This window comes from Muntiacus reevesi, chromosome 3 (assembly GCF_963930625.1).
Source record: "Muntiacus reevesi chromosome 3, mMunRee1.1, whole genome shotgun sequence".
NCBI lineage: Eukaryota > Metazoa > Chordata > Mammalia > Artiodactyla > Cervidae > Muntiacus > Muntiacus reevesi.
In genome coordinates, this window is record NC_089251.1 from 215,440,512 (window position 1) to 215,465,565 (window position 25,054).

Consider the following 25,054-nt stretch of genomic DNA (forward strand, 5'->3'; position numbering starts at 1 on the left):
GGTATGCTCACTTCTTTCTCATACACACTCATCACAGTCTACTCTGACAATGAGAGGAACAGAATGCAGATGTGAATCCTAAGTGGGCATCATCCTTCTGGTTAAGCAGTGATAAAATTCAAAATAGAAGTCACATAAGCTGAATAGTCTTATTTTAAGTTTCCCACTCTGGATAATCAAGGGTTTGAAAAGAAAAAATGTTAAGTTCCAGATTTTCTCAGGAGTAGAGAATCTATAATACTTCCAAAGATTTAGAAACCCAGATTCAATGCAATGTATTTCAAAAGAGACAAGAGTTAATAGGTTTAAATAATACAACACTCTAAACCTGACACAAATATCAACTAATACTATACTTTTGAAAAGACACCTTACATACTTGGAAAAGAGTGGCCCTAAGTACCAAAGCATTTATAAATATGATTATGTCTGGGTTTCACACATCTAAATAAGGTCAATTAAATTAGAAGTATTTTTGCAGGCATTTCCAAGTTCAAAGATCTCTGAATCTTTGAAATAGGTATGATGCTAAAGAGTGAATGAGCTCTTCTTTATGAAGTCAATAGCAAATTAATGAAGGGGACAGTTCTGTAGTACATGAACCAATGAGGAACAATACTTGATCAGAGATGTGCATGAAACATTCATTTAAAATATGTTACCCCAAGAATGGAGAACAATAGAGCAGGGATTCCATGCACATCTAAAGTCATATCATAAAATGCCCACAGTGTTATAAAATACTCACAAACACACAGGTACATTTGTCTCTGGGTCCAGCTGGCACGTGCCACCATTGTAACAGTAACCATCACATAGCTGGCAGCTAGAGGCAATCTTTCCATTAGTGCAGCTGCAGCAACAGAGAAAAAAAATCTCATTGTTATTGGCATGATTATTGTTGAAAGCTCACACAAATTCTCTATAGATGAGGATATTCATCATAGAAGAATAATGAAGCAGCTGGCTAAAAGGTTTTCAGAAAGACTTGCTGGAGGCGAAGATTTTTTTTTTTAACAGAATGATGACATAAAATTTTTCTTTTGGTAATTTTCAAATTTTCAACCCATTTGTTTACTATAAAACATAATATAGTTAGATACAGGTGTGAAAAATATACTCTAGGATCTGTCATTTACACTTCAGAGAGATATTAGCATCAGTATCTTATTTCCTTTTCATGCTACTTGAGTTTGGTGACTTTTTTTGTTATTTATAAACCACATTATTGAATACTCTGGAAGCAAATGCTTCAGCTATCCCTTCTAAACTGAAAAGTCTGGTCCAAAGAACTATTATGAGTTTTAGACTCCACATTGTGCCCAAATGTATAGAACTATCCTGTAGTCACTTTTATCCCACTGTTTATCCCTGAATATGTACTGTAATTAATGTCAAACTCTTTTTATGCTAAAGGAAAAAAGGCAACAATTCATTGCAAAAATAAACAGCAATGTTATAGGAACAATATGCAATAAGGCAACAAAGTAATGAGGTAGGCTTTCTTGGAAACATTTTGGAAATGATTCTAATTTACAGTACATTGCTTGTCTGAGATAAGAATAAAAAACTGTGCCTACTGCTACATGGAAAAGAAAAAGGATAACAAGAATAGAAAAAGTACAGAAATTTCTCACTTGTCATGTTGCATTTTTAAATAAATAAATACTATTAGATTGGACATTGAAAATTGTTGGGGGAACAGAGTCAAGTGCATTGACATTCCAAATTATTGAGGAAACCTCTTCCATGAGAAGTATGGTAACAGCCTTGGCCAACAAATCATGTCGATACTCTGGTTACGAGATGATGTCAGCACTAACTGCTATGAAATAATCAATGGTATCACCATAAATCTGGACATAACCTCAATAAAGAAATCAGGTTGAAATATCACTGACTGATCACTTTGCTTCTCTTCATTAAAGATGCCTCCTGCAACACATCTCTCAAAGGGTAATGCCCAGTGATGGGCTGAGTGCTTCGTTGCTCAGTCATGTTGTACTCTTTGCAACCCCGTGGACTGTAGCCCGCCAGTCTCCTCTGTTCATGGGGATTCTCCAGGCAAGAATACTGGAGAGGGTTGCCATACCCTCTTCCAGGGATCTTCCCAACCCAGGGATCAAACCCAGGTCTCCTGCATTGCAGGTAGATGCCATGAGAGAAGCCCAAGATCACTGCAGTGGGTAGCCTATCCCTTCTCCAGGAGATCTTTCCCAGCCACGGAATCGAACGGGGGTCTCTTGCACTGCAGGCCAATTCTTTACCAGCTGAGCTACCAGGGAAGCCCAATGATAGGGTAGATATCTGCAATAATTGACTGACTATCTTACAGTTTACTTATTATTTGCATATTTATTTGACCTAGTGTGGGTGGTAGGGTTGATGGAAATGTACCAATCATGCTTATACTTTCCCAGGAATTTTATATAAAGATTTTTTTGAAGAAGAACATGGATTTAAACATCACATATCTTTTCAAGATGAACAGAAGCAGTAAGTCAATTATCTTCTAGATGGGAAGTGGAGATATATGAAAGTGTAAACACATGTGGGGAAGAAGGCAACGGTTAAAGTTTCAAAGATTTAACAAAGAATATCACATTCTTTGTGGTTTATAGGGACATTTGAATATGGAAGCAAAGTGAGGCAAGTGCATATTTAATGGCATTGGTGTCTGATCTGTTAAATGAAGCTGGGAGACTTTTCCTTGCTCTCCATATCCAGCCTCCTTGAAAATCAAAGAACAGAAAGTTATAGTTTCATGTTCAATCAAAGGGACAACATCAAAGAGAAAAATTAGCTCATTATACATTAAAGAATTTTCCACAGAAAGATAACTATACACCAAACATCATCCTTTAAAAGAGAAAATATTCTAATTATTGATTGCATTTAAACTTTTGCTTCCAAGAATTGTAAAAGATGTTTCCCTGTTCTCCTTCTAAAGGTTTTCTTTGAATCCTAAACTTAAGACAGATTTTGTAGACATTTCAAATGTGAAATATACATTATCCAAGTCATTGTAGGACATCAAATAGTACAGCTTATGTTTTAATGTAGTTTTCATTATGATTTAGCTTCTTAGAATGTTACATGCATGCACCCGTGCATGCACAATTTGTAATTAGCAAAATTAGTTGTCCATTAAGCAGAAAGAATTCTCATAACAATTTGACATCAGAGTGGTATTATTTAGGTTATTCAAAATTATGATCAAGCATTTCTTCATCAGTACTTACTAAGGAAGAGAGAAAAATACACAATTAGTTCTGTTTTAAAGATTATATTCATTATATTTGACAGAGTATCTATTTTCTACTGTAGTTGACAGCTCATAGTCTTGGCATTAGGAACACATCAGTATTTGAAATCACAAATACACACGCATCTTGAATTTTTCTCATTTGAACAAAGAGTTTAAGTCAGTTGTGATTTTTAGTGTCAGTTCTTTACCCATGAAATAGAAATTCCAACATTGCTATAAGCTTTATTTAATGCTAGCATGAAAAGTATCACAGAAATAAAAACAAACTTATCGAATGTTTTAAGATACACAATGAGTCGTGTTTGCATTGTCATGTTCATATGTTATTACAGCCTATCTGATAAATCAAATAATATACTCCTATTTTTAAACTTCCACTATCTACTCACTGCTAGCAACTGTTATTTATCCATTCTTACATATAGTTTTCCAAAAAGATATTTAAGTCAGGAACTGTAATGTGGGACCTCAAAAGTCTACTCAGGTTATGGGTTCCAGTGTTTCTAGATTGGATGAACCAGTATTGTCTGTACAGTAGGCAATAGTGAGGGTCCTAAGGATCCAGCCCTTCCTTCCTCACATGGAACTGGCCTGTGTGATGGAAACAGTATGTGTCTCTACATGCGCTTCTTCAAGATAAGCTGGGTTGGAAACTATGCCTCTCAGCCTCTCTTACACGACAGTCCACAATTTCCTGGGTGAATGAAGTGGGATTGTAAAGAAGATTCTACAGGGCATTCCTGATATGACACACCGAACATAAAGAAAGCTGTATGCTCATGAACTGAAATCAAGTTCTGCCATGCTCAAGTTTCATCACAAAGAACTCATCAATTTAATGAGCAAACATGATTTTGATAGTTTAAATAAAAATGCATTTTACTTTTATGTACTTATCAAAGGCATGTATTATAATTAGTCATATTTTTCAATGACTTTAGTTGAAAAATAATGTACTTTCAAATGGCCCAATTTGAAGGCTTGAGTAAATGTCATTTATAATGACAACACAAATCATACATAGATTAATTCTAAAATGAGAGTAAATAAAAAAGAAAAAAATGCTGATGCTGTATGTAATAAAATTTTATTGGACCTTATTTGGCAGAGTAACATAACTCAGGGCTGGCACCCTTGCAGAGGCCGTCTTGGTGGAAGCAGTGGCATGAACATTTTAAGGTGTGCTTTTCTATCACATATTCTCATTTATTATAGTCCTAGGGCAAATGATTGCAGGAGGAAATGGCAACCCACTCCAGGATTCTTGCCTGGAGAATCCCATGTACAGAGGAGCCTGGTGGGCTATGGTCCATGGGGTCAAAAAGAGTCGGACACAACTGAGTGACTAAACACACACACACAGGGCAAATGGTAGAGCCCAGTCATTTATAAGCCCTTCTTTTAAAAGGTTGTGAAAAGAAGCTCAGAGTGAGAATTGATCTCTAACCTCTGTGGCATAAATCTGTTTCATGACAGAAACTGAAGGCCACTCTTTAGCTGCAAAGTTCTGTCTTCCATTCACTTGATCTCAAAGCCAAAGAGCAAAAGGCAGTGTAACAAAAATGTAGTTGGATGTCTTAACTGTAGTGGCTTCCGAGGAAGCATCATTCTTTCTACTTATTTTCGACCATAATTTTCCAAGTCAGATAAAAAGATTAAATTTTGTTTCCATTCAACAGGTCTTTTGCTTCTTTCCCAGAGGATCACTTTGTAAAACCAGAAAGGCAAATACTCATTGCTGATAATAATGATGAAGCAAAAGTCTGAGCTATTCTAATTTAGAAGTGTTACATAAGCTATTTGAAGGTATGTTGCATTTCACTTGTGTTTGTTTACTATTAGGGATATTCTATAGAGGGAATGATCTGGCCATATTATTACATGATAAGTGTTCATGTTTCCCAGAAGTATGTTAACAATTTTTGAATAAGTTTTGGTTTAATCAAAATGAATTGAACTCTCTTTGTAGGCAAAAAAAGAATAAGAGAGAGAGATAATGGAACACTTGCCATATTGAATTTCTGATTCATGTTTATGTTTGACAGAGAACAGCAAAATTCTGTAAAGCAATTATCCTTCAGTAAAAAAATTAATTAAAAAATAATAATTTACAATGTTCTCATTGTTTTTTGCCAGAATGTTATGTCCTTTTGGGTTCAAATGCTTTTATAAATTAAGTTAGCTATCTACTTACTTGCAAGATATATCTTCACTGTCTTTATTTATAATGCAATGTCCCCCATGACACCTTATACATTTGTCAATTTCACATTTTGATCCTTCATAGCGTATTGGACAGACACAGTCCACACTTCCATCATCTCCAATGGTACAGGATTCAGAATTCACACAGTAGTGATGACACACATCTAGAAAGAATGAACAATATAGCAATAAAATTGTGTTACAAAGTATTTTTCCTTCTTTCTTTTTTTGCCCCCCACACTGTGGAATTTCTACAATCAGGGGCTGAACCCACATTCGTTGCATGGGAAGCTTAGAGTCTGGACCACCAGAGAAATCCTACAAGATATTTTTCTTGAGTCACAATAAATGTTACCATTTTACTTAATATTTTAAAATGGTCAATGGATAAGTATATTAATTTACAAGAGCAACTTGTAATTACATGTAACCAGATTTCTTTAAGAATACCATTGATTCCTCTTTTTGCCTGAGTTTGCCATCATTTCATCTTGCTAAGATATTATATTGGTACACCTTATCAATATAAGTTGTATTGATATAATATATTATGTTGATATAATAGATATAATCTAATATTAGTTATATTGATATAATACTAAGTGACAAACTCTATTAGTCCTGTATTTTAAAATTTAAGTTCTCAAGTTTTCTCTGCTTTCCTTCTAAGGAGCAATATTTCTGCTATTCTGGAATGAACATAAATCCTCAAGATTTCTTTAGATGTCATCTATCTTTGTTCCTTCTTACAGCTCTTTTCATCTGAAGAACAGAGTAAGTTTGGGAGTCTTACTCCCTAACTAGCCCTTGATGGAGTGGAAAGAAGCCTCTCCCTACCTGAGCCAGGAGACCCAGATGCAATACCAGGGTAAGGAAGATCCCCTGGAGAAGGATGACAACGCACTCCAGTACTCTTGCCTGGAGAATCCCATGGACAGAGGAGCCTGGTGGGCTACAGTCCAGGGGGCCAGCAAAAGTCAGACACGACTTAGAGGCTAAACCCCACCACCACCTCATGAGCCAGAAGAGCCAGTATTTCCAGACACCTGGGCAGGTAAGCAGATAGAGCTGTGCCTCTCATGGAGCCCCAGTAGAATCGTGGACTGGAAGACTAACAGATCCATCATGGATAGAAAGTGATAAAAGAAGTCTAGGCCATTTCCTCCTCCCAGGTGAGAACCTGACGTCTCATCAGTCAGAGGAAAAACCTCCATGCAGCCTGAACCCTTTGCTTTGTAAGATGTTTCCTACTGAGCACTTCAGACAATTTTCTCAACTACTAAGGAAGACTTCTTCAAATATTTCCATATCTCTCGAACATCAGTAATAAAGAAAGACCGTTTAATAAGAACCACATTGACTTTGCAATTAGACATTTTGCTTGTCTTCTGAAAAACAAACAAGCCTATACATATACTGACACATCAATATTTTTTAATTTACCACATTCACAATATTGAAATTTATAGTATTAATACAAGTAATCTTAAGCAGAAGAACTTAGTGAATTGATCGCAGACCTAGTGTTTGAAGATGCAATTTCCTTATAGCTATCTAATTGTGAAGCAATATTAAGCGTGATTAGATGAGGTAAAAATCACAATTTATAAACCTTAATCTGCTATAAGATGATTGTTGTGGGTAAAAAAAGTTAAATATAATTTATAACTTTCATGCTTGTATATTTATCTAGCCTTTTATTAAATCAGACAGAAATTAAATTTATTGACAGGCTTGCTTCATATTTATGGAAATTTATTTCAAGCATTCTTATGCTTGCTGTTGCATTATGCCAAGTACCCTTATTGAGATTCAAAGCTTAAGTTTATTACTAAGGGTCTTGGCTATGTTTAAGAAAAGAAGCACTTTCAAAGGGTGAGAGACTTAAAGATCTAAAAATTAAATCAATGTTAGTGTCTGTCCATTATGATGTCTATTTGTAGTTTTTCTAGGCTTGGCAGGTAGATAATGTACACAACACAAATTCTGTTTTTATTAATAGTTGTGAAGAATATATTAACAGTGGCCTATATAATCATCTAATACCATTTACTATGCAAAAATCTCTAAAGAGCAACTTTCCTTAGTTTGCTAGATACAACTTATTGACAGAGAGCTCTTTTAATATTGTCTCTAATTGCTTTAAATTTCATCCATTGGTCCTGATTCATTTTCCTGATGGGATATAGAAAACAGCTGATGTATCTTTCCAAGATCTTCATATTATGAGGTTTTTTTTCCCACAATGGATAATTCAGAATCATGTATGTGACTAACTTGCAAATGCAGGTTCCAGTTTTTTCCTTTCATCCACTACCACTCCTGAATTCCAAATTCTAGATCAGAATTGAGGCCCAGGTGAAACCCATGAGATCAGATGAGTAAACACAATTTGGGAACTAGGGAATGTAAGATCTGAAAATAATCTGAGTAGCCAAGGGACTACATTGTCTAAGTTGTAGATAGATTTGATTTGATTGAAGTAGCTTATTTCTTGACTAACTTTGGGAGCCCTAATTATAATGTAATTTTAATCTAAACTTTTGAACCACTTTGTTTTTAAAATCACTTCATTGAGAAGACCTAAGAAACTAGGAAAAGCTGAGTTAGCATCCTGAGGGTTGATGATTGCCCTATACCATACTGTAGCAAGTTACAGTTTGCTTGCACTTATCTTGCATGTATTTAGCACTTTAGGATGCTAAAGGTCAAAGTTAAAAACTTACCTACAATTTACTAATTAAAAGTAATTGCAGATAATAAATTAAATCTGGTTTACACTGAGAACATAAAGATGTGGGAATAAACACAACTCATTAGTATTCAAGGAAATACAAATTAATACATCAAAGAAATACCTTTGCACTTCCACCAAATTGATGACTAACAGCAAAAACTCTCATAACACTAGTAGTGGGAATATAAATTGGCTCAGTTGATTTGGGAAATAATTGACAGTATCAATTACATTAAATTTGAGGGGTTCCCTTGTGGCTCAGTGGTCAAGAATCTGCCTGGCAAGTAAGAGACACAGGTTTGATCCCTGGGTTGGGCAGATCCCCTGGAGAAGGAAATAGCCACCCACTCCAGTATTCTTGCCTGGGGAATCCCATGGACAGAGGAGGCTGGCAGGTTACAGTCCATGGGGTCACAAAGAGTCAGACACAACTTAGCAACTAAACAACAATTAAATTTGAACATGTTGTGTGTGTGTTGTGTTCAGTTGCGTCTGACTGTTTGTGATCCTATGGCATGGATCACACTCTCTGTCCATGGAATTTTCCAGGCAAGAATAATGGAGTGGGTTGCCATGCCCTCCTCCAGGGGATCTTTCCCAACCCAGGGATCGAAACCCTGTCTCCTGCATTGCAGGTGGATTTTTTACTGCTGAGCCCCCGGGAAAGCCCCAAATTTGAACCTACTCATACTTTATGACCTAGCACTTTTACTGTTACTATACTGTATATGCAAGAGAAAGCATGCACATGTGCACAAAACATGTCCACAATATGCACAGAAATCTTTTTAGAAATAGCCAAAAGCTAAAAATAATGTAAATGTCCATTATAAGAAAAATATATTGAAATAGATAAATTAAAAATGAAAATGTTAGTTATAAGCAACAACATGCAAGAATCTCACAAAAATAATAATGAGGGAAAAAAGTGGACAGAAAATACTTGTAGTATGTTTTTATTTATGTAAAGTTCTAAAGGCAAAACTTATTTGTGGTTTTAAGAGTCAAAAGGAGTTATTTTGAAGATAAAGAAAGGGACAGTGATGAACACCAGGGAGCACTTGATACAATAATAATGCTCATTCTTCACCTGAACGTTGGTTTACACTGATGTGTACACCTGGGAATAATTTATTGAACTATATACTTGTGATTTTAAACATTCTATGTACATTATACTTCCACAGAAAGATTTCTTTTTAAATCTAATGGCATATAAGCTACAATAAGAATATTTCATAAATTCTGGTTAGTTTGCTAACTATACTATTGCTAGCTATTGCTTGCTAACCTATTACTATACTAATAGGTTTTCTCTTTACGGATAATTTTTTTAAAAGGAATTCATAGTCCATTTTTTATGTTTTAAAGGAAACTCTCCATTCTCTAATGCTTTTAATTTATTTTGAAGCATGTCAGATGCACATTATTCAATGCTACTGACTGGCCTCACGGCCTAAAAATGGAACCTAAAGAATGTTAAAAAAAAAAAACAACAAAAACGCTTGCTTAAGATAAAATTGTAAACAGGTGTTAGAATATACAGTTAAATAATTACAAATTGCATACTGTTACGTCATACCATGTTTTCCCTCTAAAAAAGGCAGAAATAATTTTAGACTCAGAACAGATATCTTTCTCTACAGATATTCAAATAAAGACATTTCATTTTTTCCCAGTTTATGTGTTTAGCACTCTATGCAAAATTGAAGCTTAAGGACAGAGACTTGCTTACTATATTCTAGCCTGGCCAGAGTTGCTTCCTAATATCTTTCTATGAAAGCTTTCTATCTCCCATTATTAGGCTTCAGATGTGGAGCATGTAGAAGATGTTGAATTACAAGTCTGCTGGATTGTTTTCTGCTTCTCTGTTAGTCCTGTAGGGTCCAACACGTTGAATGTACATTCTCTCCCTCCCTCCCACTTTCCTCCTTCCTCTTTCACTCTTCCTCGTGTCCTCCCCTTCTTCAAACCTCTTTCTTTCTTCCTTTCTCCCTCCCATTCTCTCTTTCTCCCTCCCTTCCTTTCTCTCTTAAAGTCTTCCCTATTTATTCAACTCCAAGATTTCTGAATACAGAAGAAAGTAGATCTTACTTGATAGGAGACTTCAGCAAGTCATATTTAAATTATCAAACAAGCATTGGGTACTTGTAAGTTGGAAGTCAAAATAATTCCTTCAAAAACTTTGTTATTTCAAGTTTAATCATAACATGATATATGTAAGCCCAGGAAAAAGTTTAGAACATCTGATGGTGCTCTCTATTTCCAAATTGGGTGACTCAATCAAAGTTCATGTTTTCTGTAATTGCCTCAATATCATGATAGGAATGCACAATAAGTCTTAGGAAACCTACCTAATTTCTCTCTCATTCTCTTTTCAGTCATAATTCACTTTGAATTATACACATCTGTGTAAAACGTGCATAAATATATGTTGTATTTTTATCTGTGTCCCATCTCTGAAAGTGAAAGTCAGTGAAAGTCGCTCAGTTTGGTCCAACTCTTTGCCTCCCCATGGACTGTATAGGGGGGAATTCTCCAGGCCAGAATACTGGAGTGGGTAGCCATTTCCTTCTCCAGGGGATCATCCTGATCTAGGGATCAAACTCAGGTATCCCACATTGCAGGTGGATTCTTTATCAGCTGAGCCACAAGGGAAGCCCAAGAATATTGGAGTGGGTAGTCTATCCCTTCTCCAGGGGATCTTCCCAGCCCAGGAATCAAGCTGGAGTCTCCTACATTGCAGATGGATTCTTTATTAGCTGAACTACCAGGAAGCTCCTATCTCTATATACTCTCAAATAATCACTACATGGTGTTAAGTCACTCAGTTGTGTCCAATTCTTTGAGCCCCCATGGACTGTAGACTTCCAGGTTTCTCTGTCCATGGGAATTCCAGGGCAAGAATACTAGAATGTGTTGCCATTTCCTTCTCCAGGGGATCTTCCCGACCCAGGGATCAAACCCCTGTCTCTTTTGTCTTGTGAATTAGCAGGCAAATTCTTTACCACTGGCATCACTCATATTTAAATTCTATCCCTTCAGTTATTTATTTGCTAAAAGAAATACTTCTTTAGCACTTCCCAATCCAGCAGAAATTTAACAAAGTATAAAGAAGAATATTATATGAGAAGGTTCCTATGGTATGCAATTGTTCACTTTAGTTCTAAAGAGTCTTTCTTGATAAGCTCAGAAACAGAGAGAAGTTAAGCTGTAACTGGAAAAACAATCTTTTTTTTTTATCCCAGAGCACTGAAATTGCTTACCTTACACAGCTAACCACTTTAAACATTAAAAATACTTTAAAAACATTTTGAAAGTAATCTTTTTATAAGGTAGATACTCATTTTCTTAACTAAAATATATTAGTATTTTTATTAATGATTCATTTATCATTCTGTCAATTATTTATTACAGAAGTTTCATAGCCTTCTCCATTTTTTTCATATTTCAGTTTTGATTAAGTGAAATGTTACTGATTATGAATCAGTAGACAAATCTAAATAAAAAACTTAATGCCTCCCAAAGAATAAAAGAGTTGGGAATGTTGGTAGTTGGTTAACACAAAGGTGTACCACAAAGGGATCATCTTCTAGTTTCTGACACATAGACAGACACACATGCAGTCACACACTCATATACACATATACTTTCCTTACAAAAACAACCATCTTTTATTCCTTCAAATTTTATGTTTACCTTAATAATTATTGGAACTGAGAAAAAGTAAAAAAAAAAGTGTGATAAACTAAAAGAAGAAAGGTTCAAAGAAAATACAGCTGACAAGAGACATTTTGTTCAAGGGGATAAAATAGGGAAGGAGTTAAAGATTAAAGGTTGAAGATAAGAGTCTACTCAGATTGGCTTTTATGAATTCAACAGCAGCAGCCTGGAATTTATGGGGAAAAAAAGCATGTGGGACAATATAATTGATCTACTTTTGAACACCATGTTGATAAAATGGAAGTGGTGGATATGTAATTATTTACTGAGGACATGTGTGTGACTAAGTGTATATTGAGAACTTTGAGAAAAACCCAGAAATGCAAGACAGGACACTAGCTCTCAGAGAGCTGACAACCCAACCGTGAGGTTACAACAGGAATTAAAAAGCTACGAAGACTGATCTGAACAATATCTACTGTGGCAACAGCCTGCATAAATTACTGCCAACAAAATCTTCCTTAGTTTGGAACATTCTAGCTCATAAGTTTTGATCATTTTACTGACCTGAATGGTATAACAATTGAGATTTCTGCATATAGGAAGAAGAAAAAATAGTGAAATGTAATTAATCTGTGCTAATAAAGTAGAGATTACCATGATATTATATAATAACACTTTATATTCACAATATAAAAATTGTTATAACCTCTGTAGGATGATTACACTAAGAACTGCATTGTAGCACCAAACACAATCATGTAATCTAAAGGACAACAGTGGATATAAAATTACAGAGTATTCACATGGTAATTAGGTAGATAGTAACTGAAGGATAAGTGAATGGTTATTTGCTGCAATAGGAATGGAATAATTTTCAAGGGAGATCATTATTGCATTCTTTCTCTTTTTCTCTTTCTTTTTTGAGCAACCAGAAATATGAGATACTTCTTCCTTTAATACTTTTACAATATTTTAATAAACTGCATAAAAATATATGCATGTATGAGTATATATACAGGTTTATGAATATTCAAGGAGAGCCAGATGCCTTTAAAATCTCTAGCTGCATTTAACTTCTTTCCCAAATATTTCTTTCTATTGGAAAGTAATTGCCAAGACCATTTAGCTATTAACTCATATTTGCACCTGGGCTATTCACATTGTAATAGTTAGTGAAGTGTGAAATTTATTTAAAGAGAGGAAAACCAAATCAAAATATACCACCTAAATAGGAGCTGAAGATACTCAATAAGAATAATGGGGAATCTGGAGAGTTTTTAATTGGTAATACAGGATGGCTATACAGGGGAAGACTAAATTATACAATCCAATGTATGTACATCAATTGTCTTACATCACTGAATTTTTATCTGACTTTAGAAAAAGTGTTCTGTGAATTGGTTTTAAGATTCATAATTTAAATAATTATTTGATAATTTAGGACCACACACACACAATAAATTAAAAGTAGGATAGAATTACTTTCACAACCCAGGCATTCTATTAACTGAGCCCCAGTTTTAGTGCAATGCACACTCCACATTCACCATTATATAATTATGTCTCAGGAGCAGTAGATTGCATGAATTTTGCTAATATTTTCCCTGTGGTGAGGTTTTTAGTTGCTTCCACATATGTATAAAAGGCAGAAAAATTTCCAGAAGAACCAATAATGGTATTTTGTAAACTTTTGATGAATGCTTTCACTACAGTGATACAATGAAAAGAAAGAAGAAATGAAATCATTGACCAAAATATGAAGGACTTGGAGGTTAAATTCAGCCCTTCCTTTAAGAAAATAATAGCAAATGAAGAAAGAGAGACAAAGGATTAATCTCAAAAATATACAAGCAACTCCTGCAGCTCAATTCCAGAAAAATAAATGACCCAGTAAAAAATGGGCCAAAGATCTAAACAGACATTTCTCCAAAGAAGACATACAGATGGTTATGAAAAGATGCTCAACATCACTCATTATCAGAAAAATGCAAATCAAAACCACAATGAGGTACCATTACACACCAGTCAGGATGGCTGCTATCCAAAAGTCTACAAGCAATAAATGCTGGAGAAGGTGTGGAGAAAAGGGAACCCTCTTACACTGTTGGTGGGAATGCAAACTAGTACAGCCACTATGGAGAACAGTGTGGAGATTCCTTAAAAAACTGGAGATATAACTGCCATATCTATGGCCCAGAAATCCCACTCCTGGGCATACACACTGAGGAAACCAGATCTGAAAGAGACGCGTGCACCCCAATGTTCATCGCAGCACTGTTTATAATAGCCAGGACATGGAAGCAACCTAGATGCCCATCAGCAGACGAATGGGTAAGGAAGTTGTGGTACATATACACCATGGAATATTACTCAGCCATTAAAAAGAATTCATTTGAATCAGTTCTAATAAGGTGGATGAAACTGGAGCCCATTATACAGGGTGAAGTAAGCCAGAAAGAAAAACACCAATACAGTATACTAATGCTTATATATGGAATTTAGATAGATGGTAATGATAACCCTATATGGAAGACAGAAAAAGAGATACAGATGTATAGAACAGACTTTTGGACTCTATGGGAGAAGGCGAGTGTGGGATGATCTGAGAGAACAGCATCAAAACATGTATATTATCAAGGGTGAAACCAGCCCAGGTTGGATGCATGAGACAAGTGCTCGGGGCTGGTGCACTGGGATGACCCAGAGGGATGGGATGGGGAGGGAGGTGGGAGGGGGGTTCAGGATGGGGAACGCATGTAAATCCATGGCTGATTCATGTCAATGTATGGCAAAAACCACTAAAAAAAAAAAATTCAACCCTTCCTCTAACAATGTGACCTCATCTGAGTTACTTGACTAACTTCTCCAAAATGCCCGTTGGTCATCTTTGAACAGAGTCAGTATTACTAAACACTCCTGAGATTGTGTCATGATTTCCTTCTCAGCCGTCCATCCTCAAGAATGTCCTTGATTCCAAAAAGGCCAATGAGAGCCTATTTTGAGCAAAATTATGGAAATGACAACTACAATGATAATAAATGCTCATGTTTAGTTGTTTTCTACATGCCAGGCACATGTGGTTGTTTTAGTCTGGTATTTAGTCTAATAACACGATATTATCCTCATTGTATAGGTAATCACACTGAGGCACAGATAGGTTAAGCAACTTGCCAAAGATGACACAAGAAAAAGTGAGAGAACTAAAATTCAACCCAAATAAGCCTAACTCTAGAGAATAAACTCTTATTTTTCTTATTCAATTATTCACACAAAGGAAAAAAATATACAGAAAGTAATTTTGAAAACCTTCGATGTTTTCTTTTCCATACATGTGTCTAAAACTGAACAAGCCTCCATCCACATAGATATCTGAGGGTCTAACCACCAGTCAGAATGCTAATGGGCGATGTCGGGGCAAGCCCAGGAGTTTCCCTGATGCCATCCAGATCTGCAAAATTAGAGTTCAGAAACTCAATCTGGGTGCCTACGCCTCATCCAAATATTCACATTTCACGTATCAGTCTCAGCCGCCCATCCCAACCCAGTGAATACGTGCTTCTCTAGTCACTGGTAATTGGTGTAAGACACTAGACTCCTACTTGAAGGGAACACTTAATTACCCATGTGATATACTCAATATCAGGCAGGATCAGCTCTGAGCCAGTCCAGACAAATATGAAACCAAAATAACAGTCAAGAAATCACAAAGTAAGACATTCCCAAGTGTCAGCATTTATTGATATTTAATTTAGCTAATTTAGGATGAAAATATTTGGAAGGTTTTCTGGACAAGTTTTTAGTTTCTTAAAAATGTTAACAAAAGTGATGGTGGCCTTTTTTCTATGAAGTCAGTTTTTCACCTATCATGGTTTAGGAGCAAAAAGGTAAAGTAACTTATATAATTTGCTTAGAATTTTATGATTATTTTCTTTAAAGTATTATATTAAGAAACAAAAACAAATTTAAAACTACTAGAATGTTCTTTTTCACATTCCTCCAATGTTTTACACAGCCAGAGCTATTTTAATAATTAAACTTACAGCATAGTCCTAAATATATCTTCTGATTTCAGAACTGAATTTAATAAAGTAGGCAAACATTGAATCCAGGTATGCCAATTAAACATTCACTAGGGAAAAATGTGGGCAAAACTCTGATTAGAGATGATAAGTTTTCATCAGTAAAGCATGCCTAAGAAAATTAGCATTTTCTAATGTATTACTGATAATAGAAATATATCCCAAATATTTTATAGAGAAAACTGCAAAAAGTTAAAGAGTAAGATCTATCCTGAGCAGATAGTGCCATCTCTAAGTATCCAGGTAAAAGGAAAATGTAAAATTCAGCAAGATGATTTAAAAAAACTTTGATTTGAGTGAGACATATGGGGTGGGATTTTAACAGTGCCAGTATTTAAAATTTCAACAGGCTGCTGTTTCAAAATGCATATTAACAATGATTGGGGTTTCCCTGGTGGCTCAGTGGTAAAGAATCTGCCTGCCAATGCAGGAGACATGGGTTTGATCCCTGATCCAGGAAGCTTTCACATGCCATGGAGCAACTAAGCCCATGTGCCACAGTTATCCAGCCTGTGCTCTCAAGAGCAAGAGCCTCAACTACCAAGTCCACATGCCATAACCACTGAAGCCCAGTGTACCTTAGAGCCCATGCTCCACTACAAGAGAAGCCACTGCAATGAGAAGCCTATGCACCACAACTGAATGTAGCCTCTGCTTGCTGCAGCTAGAGATAAGCACGTGCAGTGACAAAGACCCAGCACAGCCATAAATAAAGAAATAAATAAAGATGGAGTCAATAATTTTAGCAATAATCAAAAATTAACTCATAAAACTGACGGCGATGGTTTGTTTTCAAGTATCACGGGAATCTAAACAGCTTTTGTTTATAAAGGATGCTCTGGGTTGAATATTTCTCTATTTTTAAAGCAGTCCAACTACAGAAGCTTTGAGCAAGTAACTATAAAGTGGGAGAGAATCATTTGAGACTTGAAAGCAAGTTGACTTTCAGACAATAGCTAAATGTAGTCATCAGATGATGCTAACTCAAAACCATTCAAGTGAATAGCATGAGATGACTTAAAAATAGAATGAGTGAATGAAGGTCACTCAGTCGTTTCCATCTCTTTGCGACTCCATGGACTATAAAGTTCATGGACTTCTCCAATCCAGAACACTGGAATGGGTAGCCTTTCCCTTCTCCAGGATATCTTCCTGACCCAGGTTTCAAACGCAGGTCTCTTGCATTGCAGGCGGATTCTTTACCAGCTGAGCCACAAGGGAAGCCCAAAACAAACATATAGGTAGAAATTTTTCACAATAAGCAAAGCATTTACCATGTTTTACCCTACTTTCTTTACCAAGACATTAAATAATAATAAGGTTCAATTTATTTCATTCCAATGAAATTTATTAACATCTATGATCAGGGGTAAAGCACCCACCAGCAATGCAGGAGATGCAGATTCAGTTGCTGGGTTATGAAGATCCCCTGGAGAAGGAAATGGCAATTCACTCCAGTACTCTTGCCTGGGAAATCTCATGGACAAAGAAGCCTGGTGGCCTACAGTCTATGGAGTCGCAAAGAGTTGGACATGACTTAGCAACTAAACAACAACAATTATATTAATAGTAACTATTGTGTTAATAGATCCATAAGCCTCTTATTCTTCTCCATCAAGGGCAGACAGAATTAAAGCCATAATCACAGGAAACTACCAATCTAATCACATGGACCACAGTCTTGTCTAACTCAATGAAACTATGAGCCATGCCGTGCAGGGCCACCCAAGATGGACGGGTCATGGTGGAGAGTTCTGACAAAATGTGGTTGACTGGAGAAGGGAATGGGAAACCACTTCAGTATTCTTGCCTTGACAACCCCATGAACAGTTCAAAAAGGCAAAAAAATAGGACACAGGAAGATGAACTCCCCAGGTGGGTAGGTGCCCAATATGCTACTGGAGAAGAGTGGAGAAATAGCTCCAGAAAGAATGAAGAGACAGAGCCAAAGCAAAAACAACACCCAGATGTGGACATGATGGGTGATGGAAGCAAGATCCAATGCTGTAAGTAGCAATATTGCCTAGGAACCTGGAATGTTAGGTCCATGAATCAAGGCAAACTGGAAGTGACCAAACAGGAGATGGAAAGAGTGAATGTCAAGATTTTAGGAATCAGCAAATTAAAATGGACTGAGATGGGTGAATTTAACTCAGATGACCATTATATCTACTACTGTGGGCAAGTACTGGAGTAGCCATCATAGTCAACAAAAGAGTTCAAAATGCAGTACTTGGATGAACTCTCAAAAATGACAGAATGATCTCTGTTCGCTTAAGGCAAACCATTCAATATCACGGTAATCCAAGTCTATGCCCCGACCAGTAATACTGAAGAAGCTGAAGTTGAACAGTTCTATGAAGGCCTACAAGACCTTCTAGAATTAACACCCAAAAAAGACGTCCTTTTCATTAAATGGGACTCGAATGCAAAAGTAAGAAGTCAAGAAACACCTGGGATAAGAGGCAAATTTGGTCTTGGAGTACAGAATGAAGCAGGGCAAAGGCTTATATAGAGTTTTGTCAGGAGAAAGTACTGGTCATAACAAACACCCTCCTCCAACAACACAAGAGAAGACTCTACACATGGATATCACCAGGTGGTCAACACCAAAGTAAGATTGATTATATTCTTTCCAGTCAAAGGTAGAGAAGCTCTATACAGTCAGCAAAAACAAGACTGGGAGCAGACTGTGGCTCAGATCATGAACTCCTTATTGCCAAATTCAGACTTAAACTGAAGAAAGTAGGGAAAACAACTACACCATTCAGGTATGACCTAAATTAAATGCCTCATGATTATACAGTGGAAGTGAGAAATAGATTTAAGGGACTAGATCTGATAGAGTGCCTGATGAACTATGGACAGAGATTCGTGACATTGTACAAGGGACAGGGATCAAGACCATCCCCAAGAAAAAGAAATGCAAAAAAGCAAAATGGCTGTCTGAGGAGGCCTTACAAATAGCTGCAAAAAGGAGAGAAGTGAAAACCAAAGGAGGAAAGGAAAGATATACCCATTTGAATGCAGAGTTCCATAGAATAGAGAGGAGACATAAGAAAGACTTCCTCAGTGCGCAGTGCAAAGAAATAGAGGAAAACAATTGAATGGGAAAGATAGAGATTTCTTTAAGAAAATTAGAGATACAAAAGGAACATTTCATGCAAAGGTGGGCACAATAAAGGACAGAAATGGTAGGGACCTAACGGAAGCAGAAGATATTGAGAACAGGTGGCAAGATTACACAGAAGAACCATACAAAAAAGATCTTCATGACCCAGATAATCATGATGGTGTGATCATTCACCTAGAACTAGAGATTCTGGAATGTGAAGTACAGTGGGCTTTAGGAAGCATCACTATGAACAAAACTAGTGGAGGTGATGGAATTCCAGTTGAGCTATTTCAAAACCTAAAAGGTGATGCTGTGAAAGTGTTGCACATCATATACCAGCAAATTTGGAAAACTCAGCAGTGGCCACAGGACTGGAAAAGGTCAGTTTTTATTCCAATTACAAAAAAAGGCAATGCCAAAGAATGCTCAAACTACCACACAACAGCATTCATCTCACATGCTAGTAAAGTAATGCTCAAAATTCTCCAAGCCAGGCTTCAGCAATACATGAATCATGAACTTCCAGATGTTCAAGCTGGTTTTAGAAAAGGCAGAGGAACCAGAGATCAATTGCCAATATCCAGTGGATCATCGAAAAATCAAGAGAGTTCCAGTAAAACATCTATTTCTACTTTATTGACTATGCCTGTGACTGTGTAAATCACAACTAACTGTGGAAAATTCTGAAAGAGATGGGAATACCAGACCATCTGACCTGCCTCTTGAGAAATCTGTATGTAGGTCGGGAAGCAACAGTTAGAACTGGACATGGCATGACAGACTGGTTCCAAATCGGGAAAGGAGTAGGTCAAGGCTGTATATTGTCACCCTGCTTATTTAACTTATATGCAGAGTACATCATGAGAAGCGCTGAGCTGGATGAAGCACAAGCTGGAATCATGATTGATGGGAGAAATTTCAATAACCTCAGATATGCAGATGACATCACCCTTATGTCAGAAAGTGAAGAACTAAATAGCCTCTTGATGAAAGTGAAAGAGGAGAATGAAAAAGTTGGCTTAAAGCTCAACATTCAGAAAACTAAGATCATGGAATCCAGTCTCGTCACTTTTTGGCAAATAGATGGGGAAAGAGTAGAAACAGTGGCAGACTTTATTTTGGTGGGGGGGGGGCTCTAAAATCACTGCAGATGGGAACTGCAGCCATGAAATTAAAAGACACTTGCTGCTTGGAAGAAACATTATGACAAACCTAGATAGCATATTAAAAAGCAGAGACATTACTTTGCCAACAAAGGATCATCTAGTCAAAGCTATGGTTTTTCCAGTAGTCATGTATGGATATGAGTGTTGGACTATAAAGAAAGCTGAGTGCTGAAGAATTGATTCTTTTGAGAAGACTCCTGAGAGTCCCTTGGACTGCAAGAAGATCCAACCAGTCCATCCTAAAGGAAATCAGTCCTGAGTATTCATTGGAAGGACTGATGTTGAAGTTGAAACTCCAATACTTGGACACCTGATGTGAAGAATTGACTCTTTGGAAAAGACCCTGATGCTGAGGAAGATTGAACGTGGGAAGAGAAGGGGACGACAGAGGACGAGATGGTTGGATGGCATCACTGACTCAATGTACATGAGTTTGAGTAAAGTCTGGAAGTTGGTGATGGACAGGGAGGGCTGGCCTGCTGCAGTCCATGGAGTCGCAAAGAGTTTACACAACTGAGTGACTGAATTGAGCTGAACTGATTGCATTAATATTTCCCATGTTCTCAGGGTGCCTATACTTTGATAGAACCTCAGGGCTAATGTGATTGAAAAACAAAGTTAAGATCAATAAAAAATTTTAGTTAAGAACAATTTTTAAGACAATTCAGAGCACAAACTAAGAACTCACTCATATTAATAGAAACCTGCAAAAGGTTTTATGGAGAAATAATAGGTGAAGAATGCTGGAGACTGATCATGTAAAAGATTATCTCAAATGGGAGTATCATGAAGAAAGCTATTCTCATCATGTTGAAATTTAACAAGGTACAGGGCAGAGGATGTTTTACCTCATACAGGAAGAAGAAATGGCCATCCTAGACAACCCCATTCAGCTCTTATATGCAGTTTGTCCTATTAATATCTTAATCTATCTCTTTTCCATTCCAACCTTTCATCCTTTCTTTCTTCCAAGCAACTCACTACTCACATAAATACAATGAAACATTTCTCAGCCATAGAAAGGAACGAAATTGGGTTTTTTGCAGTGATGTGGATGGACCTAGGGTCTGTCACACAGAGTGGAATAAGTCAGAAAAAGTGAAAAGCAAATATCATATAATACCATATACATATGGAATACAGAAAAAGGGTAGAAATGAACCTATTTTCAGTGCAGTAATAGAGACGCCTACATAGAGAGTGGACATATGGACACAGTGGGGAAATGGGAGGATGGAAGAAATTGGGAGAGTAGCATGGATGTGTATACACTACCATGAGTCTAATAGACAGCCAGTGGGAAGCTGCTACATAGTACAGAGAGCTCGGCTCCGTGCTCTGTGATGACCTAGGAGTGAGCGGAGGTGGGAGGGAGACTCCAGCGGGTGGGGATATATGTACACATAGAGCTGATCCACTGTTGCACAGCAGAAATGAACACAAAATTGTAAAGCAATTATGCTCCATAAACAAAGAAAAAATTAAAAGTAATGATTTCTGATATAATTAGATATACCTGTCTCCTAGTTTTCCTTTAGTATATTACCTTGCAAAATATATAATACATACATATCTTTATATTGATATGTACACAGGCATATAGAGAGGGATTTCTATACTGGCATGATAACAATAAGAGACATAAAAATTATACAAAAGTGATTACTATTTAATCAGAATTCCCTCAAATATTGAGAAAGTCATCTTGACAAAGTCACCTAACAGAGAAATATGGAGAAAACTATAAAGAGTTCCCCTGTTCAAATGTTCAAGTTTCCTTTAGGTCAGACGTGGAGGCATAAAACAGATTATCGATATATAAAAATCAGCTTTCTACTTTACTTTCATAACAATTCAGAGGTTACAAAAATCACTTCAATTTTCATTAGTTAGTAGTACCATACTTTAAGATGATTAGAAGTATGCATTGAATTATGACTGCAATTAATCAATCAATTTGACCAAATACTTTTTATTTAGAAAGATTGTTGTTCTTTGAAGGCATTCTTGTAAATTGTTTCAATCTTAAGGCAATGAGGTTAACTCATTACTCTTTTATATACCCAGTGTACAAAAAGATATTGTGGTAAAGCTCTTTTGATATAGGAACTAAGGTATTTTAGTTTCTGTTGCCCCCTGACTCTTTTCTTCATTTGGACATTATTAGGTTCTTAATTTACCCTGCTCTATTTTCCATCATCTCATTTCTCACGACCTGACATTTAATATGTTTGCATATTATTTATAAATAATAAAGTGCACCATGAGAGCAGTTTTCTGTTTTATTCATGACTAACTCTCAAGCTTCAGTGGCTGTCACATATTAGATGCCATATTAATATTTGTTGAATGAATGAATGAGCCCTGCCCCTGAAAAACAGGACACTTCAGAAAGCAGAGAACAAAAATCATACCGCTGATTTTTTAGTTTTAATACCTCAAGGGTAGTTATAAATTTATGTAAATATTAGTTTTACTAATTCCTGAAAATCAGTGAAGTTTGCCAGGATGTGTAAGTGTGTGTTCAGATGGGTACAGGAAGGTGGGAGATGAAAGATGAAAATCAGGCGGGAAGCAAAGATAAATGCCATCAAGACCTAGGAAAAGGGCTCTTGAATATCTCAGTCAGTTCATTTCAGTTGCTCAGTCATGTTCGACTCTTGTGACCCCACAGACTGCAGCACGCCAGGCGTCTCTGTCCATCACTAACTCCCGGAGCTTGTTCAAACTCATGTCCATCGAGTCAGTGATGCCATCCAACCATCTCTGTCATCCAACCATCTCTGTCATCTCTTTCTCCTCCTGGCTTTAATCTTTCTAGGCATCAGGGTCTTTTCCAATGAGTCAGTTCTTTGCACCAGGTGGCCAAAATATTGGAGTTTCAGCATCAGCCCTTGCAATGAACATCCAGGACTGATTTCCTTCAGGATGGACTGGTTTGATCTCTTTGCAGTCCAAGGGACACTCAAGAGTCTTCTCCAACACCACAGTTCAAAAGGATCAATTCTTTGGCACTAAATTTTCTTTATAGTCCAACTCTCACATCCATACATGACTACTGGAAAAACCATAGCTTTGAATAGATGGGCCTTTGTCTGCAAAGTAATGTCTCTGCTTTTTAATATGCTATCTATGTTTGTCATAGCTTTTTTTCCAAGGAGCTAGCATCTTTTAATTTCATGGCTACAGTCACCATCGGCAATGATTTTAGAGTCCAAGAAAATAAAGTGTCACTGTTTCCATTGTTTCCCCATCTATTTGCCATGAAGTGATGGGACTGGATATCATGATCTTCATTTTTTGAATGTTGAATTTTAAGCCAACATTTTCACTTTCCTCTTTCACTTTCATCAAGAGGCTCTCAATTACTCTTCACTTTCTCCCATAAAAGTGATGCCATCTGAGTAGCTGAGGTTATTGATATTTCTCCCAGCAATCTTGATTCCAGCTTCTGCTTCATCCAGCCCAGTGTTTCTCATGATGTTCTCTGCATATAAGTTCAATAAGCAGGGTGACAACATACAGCCTTGACGTACTCCTTTCCCAATTTGGAACCAGTCTGTTGTTCCAAGTCCAGTTCTAACTATTGCTTCTTGACCTGCATAGTGATTTCTCAGGAGGCAGGTAAGATGGTCTGGTATTCCCATCTCTTTCAGAATTTTCCACAATTTGTTGTGATCTACACAGTGAAATGCTTTGGTGTAATCAACGAAGCATATGTTTCTCTGGAATTCTCTTGTTTACTCTAGGATCCAGTGAATGTTGGCAATTTGGCCTACATAAAATCAACACTCAGCTGCTGGATCAATGAACCAACTGCCAGATACTCCAGACTGCTGAGTGAAGAAAAGATATGACCGACCTAGCTCCCAGAAATGGGCTTTCCATAGAGTTAGACTAAACTTTTCAGCTTGTGACATTTCACATTATAGTCACTGCCTAACTTGTTTATGAAAGTCAACCTATTCAAGAGACCATGCTCTTCAATAAAAGAAACTGATTTTTCTGTTCTATTTACTTTTATGTAACTCTATATAGAATTTCATTCTAAATTCATGGATTATTACAGAAATTGTTTTAAAAATCTGAGACTATAAACATGAATGCTATAGTATTAATAAATTAATTTTGCATTATCCAAATTATATATTCTCTGAATGTATATTACCTAAAATACATATTACAACACATAACTATAACATATTATAAATATAGCACTCAAAATATTTATTAAAATATAAATACATGCATTTAATTTTAAAATTTAAAAGAACCTTTTTATTTATTTTATTTATTTATTTATTTATTTTTTTTAATTTTTATTTTTCAGTGGGTTTTGTCATACATTGATATGAATCAGCCATAGAGTTACACAAATTCCCCATCCCGGTCTCCCATCCCACCTCCCTCTCCACCCGATTTCTCTGGATCTTCCCAGCCCAACAGGCCCGAGCACTTGACTCATGCCTCCCACCTGGGCTGGTGGTCTGTTTCACCACAGATAATATACATGCTGTTCTTTCGAAACATCCCACCCTCCCCTTCTCCCACAGAGTTCAAAAGTCTGTTCTGTACTTATGTGTCTCTTCTTCTGCCCTGCATATAGGGCCATCGTTACCATCTTTCTAAATTCCGTATATATCTGTTAGTATATTGTAATGTTCTTTATCTTTCTGGCTCACCTCACTCTGTATAATGGGCTCCAGTTTCATCCATCTCATTAGAACTGATTCAAATGAATTCTTTTTAACGGCTGAGTAATAATCCATGGTGTATATGTACCACAGCTTCCTTATCCATTCATCTGCTGATGGGCAT

At 36.6% G+C, this 25,054-nt stretch overlaps 1 protein-coding gene across 1 annotated transcript in view; it reads right to left on the reverse strand.

Annotated features, from left to right (window-relative positions):
• Positions 1-25,054, reverse strand: part of LRP1B (LDL receptor related protein 1B) — a 1,678,044-nt gene that overhangs the window by 41,414 nt on the left and 1,611,576 nt on the right. The window contains exons 85-86 of the mRNA XM_065928990.1: positions 5,463-5,637; positions 749-853 (exon numbers count right to left, since the gene is read on the reverse strand). Of these exons, the coding sequence (XP_065785062.1) occupies positions 749-853; positions 5,463-5,637 (280 nt within the window). The remainder of the gene's footprint in view (positions 1-748; positions 854-5,462; positions 5,638-25,054) is intronic.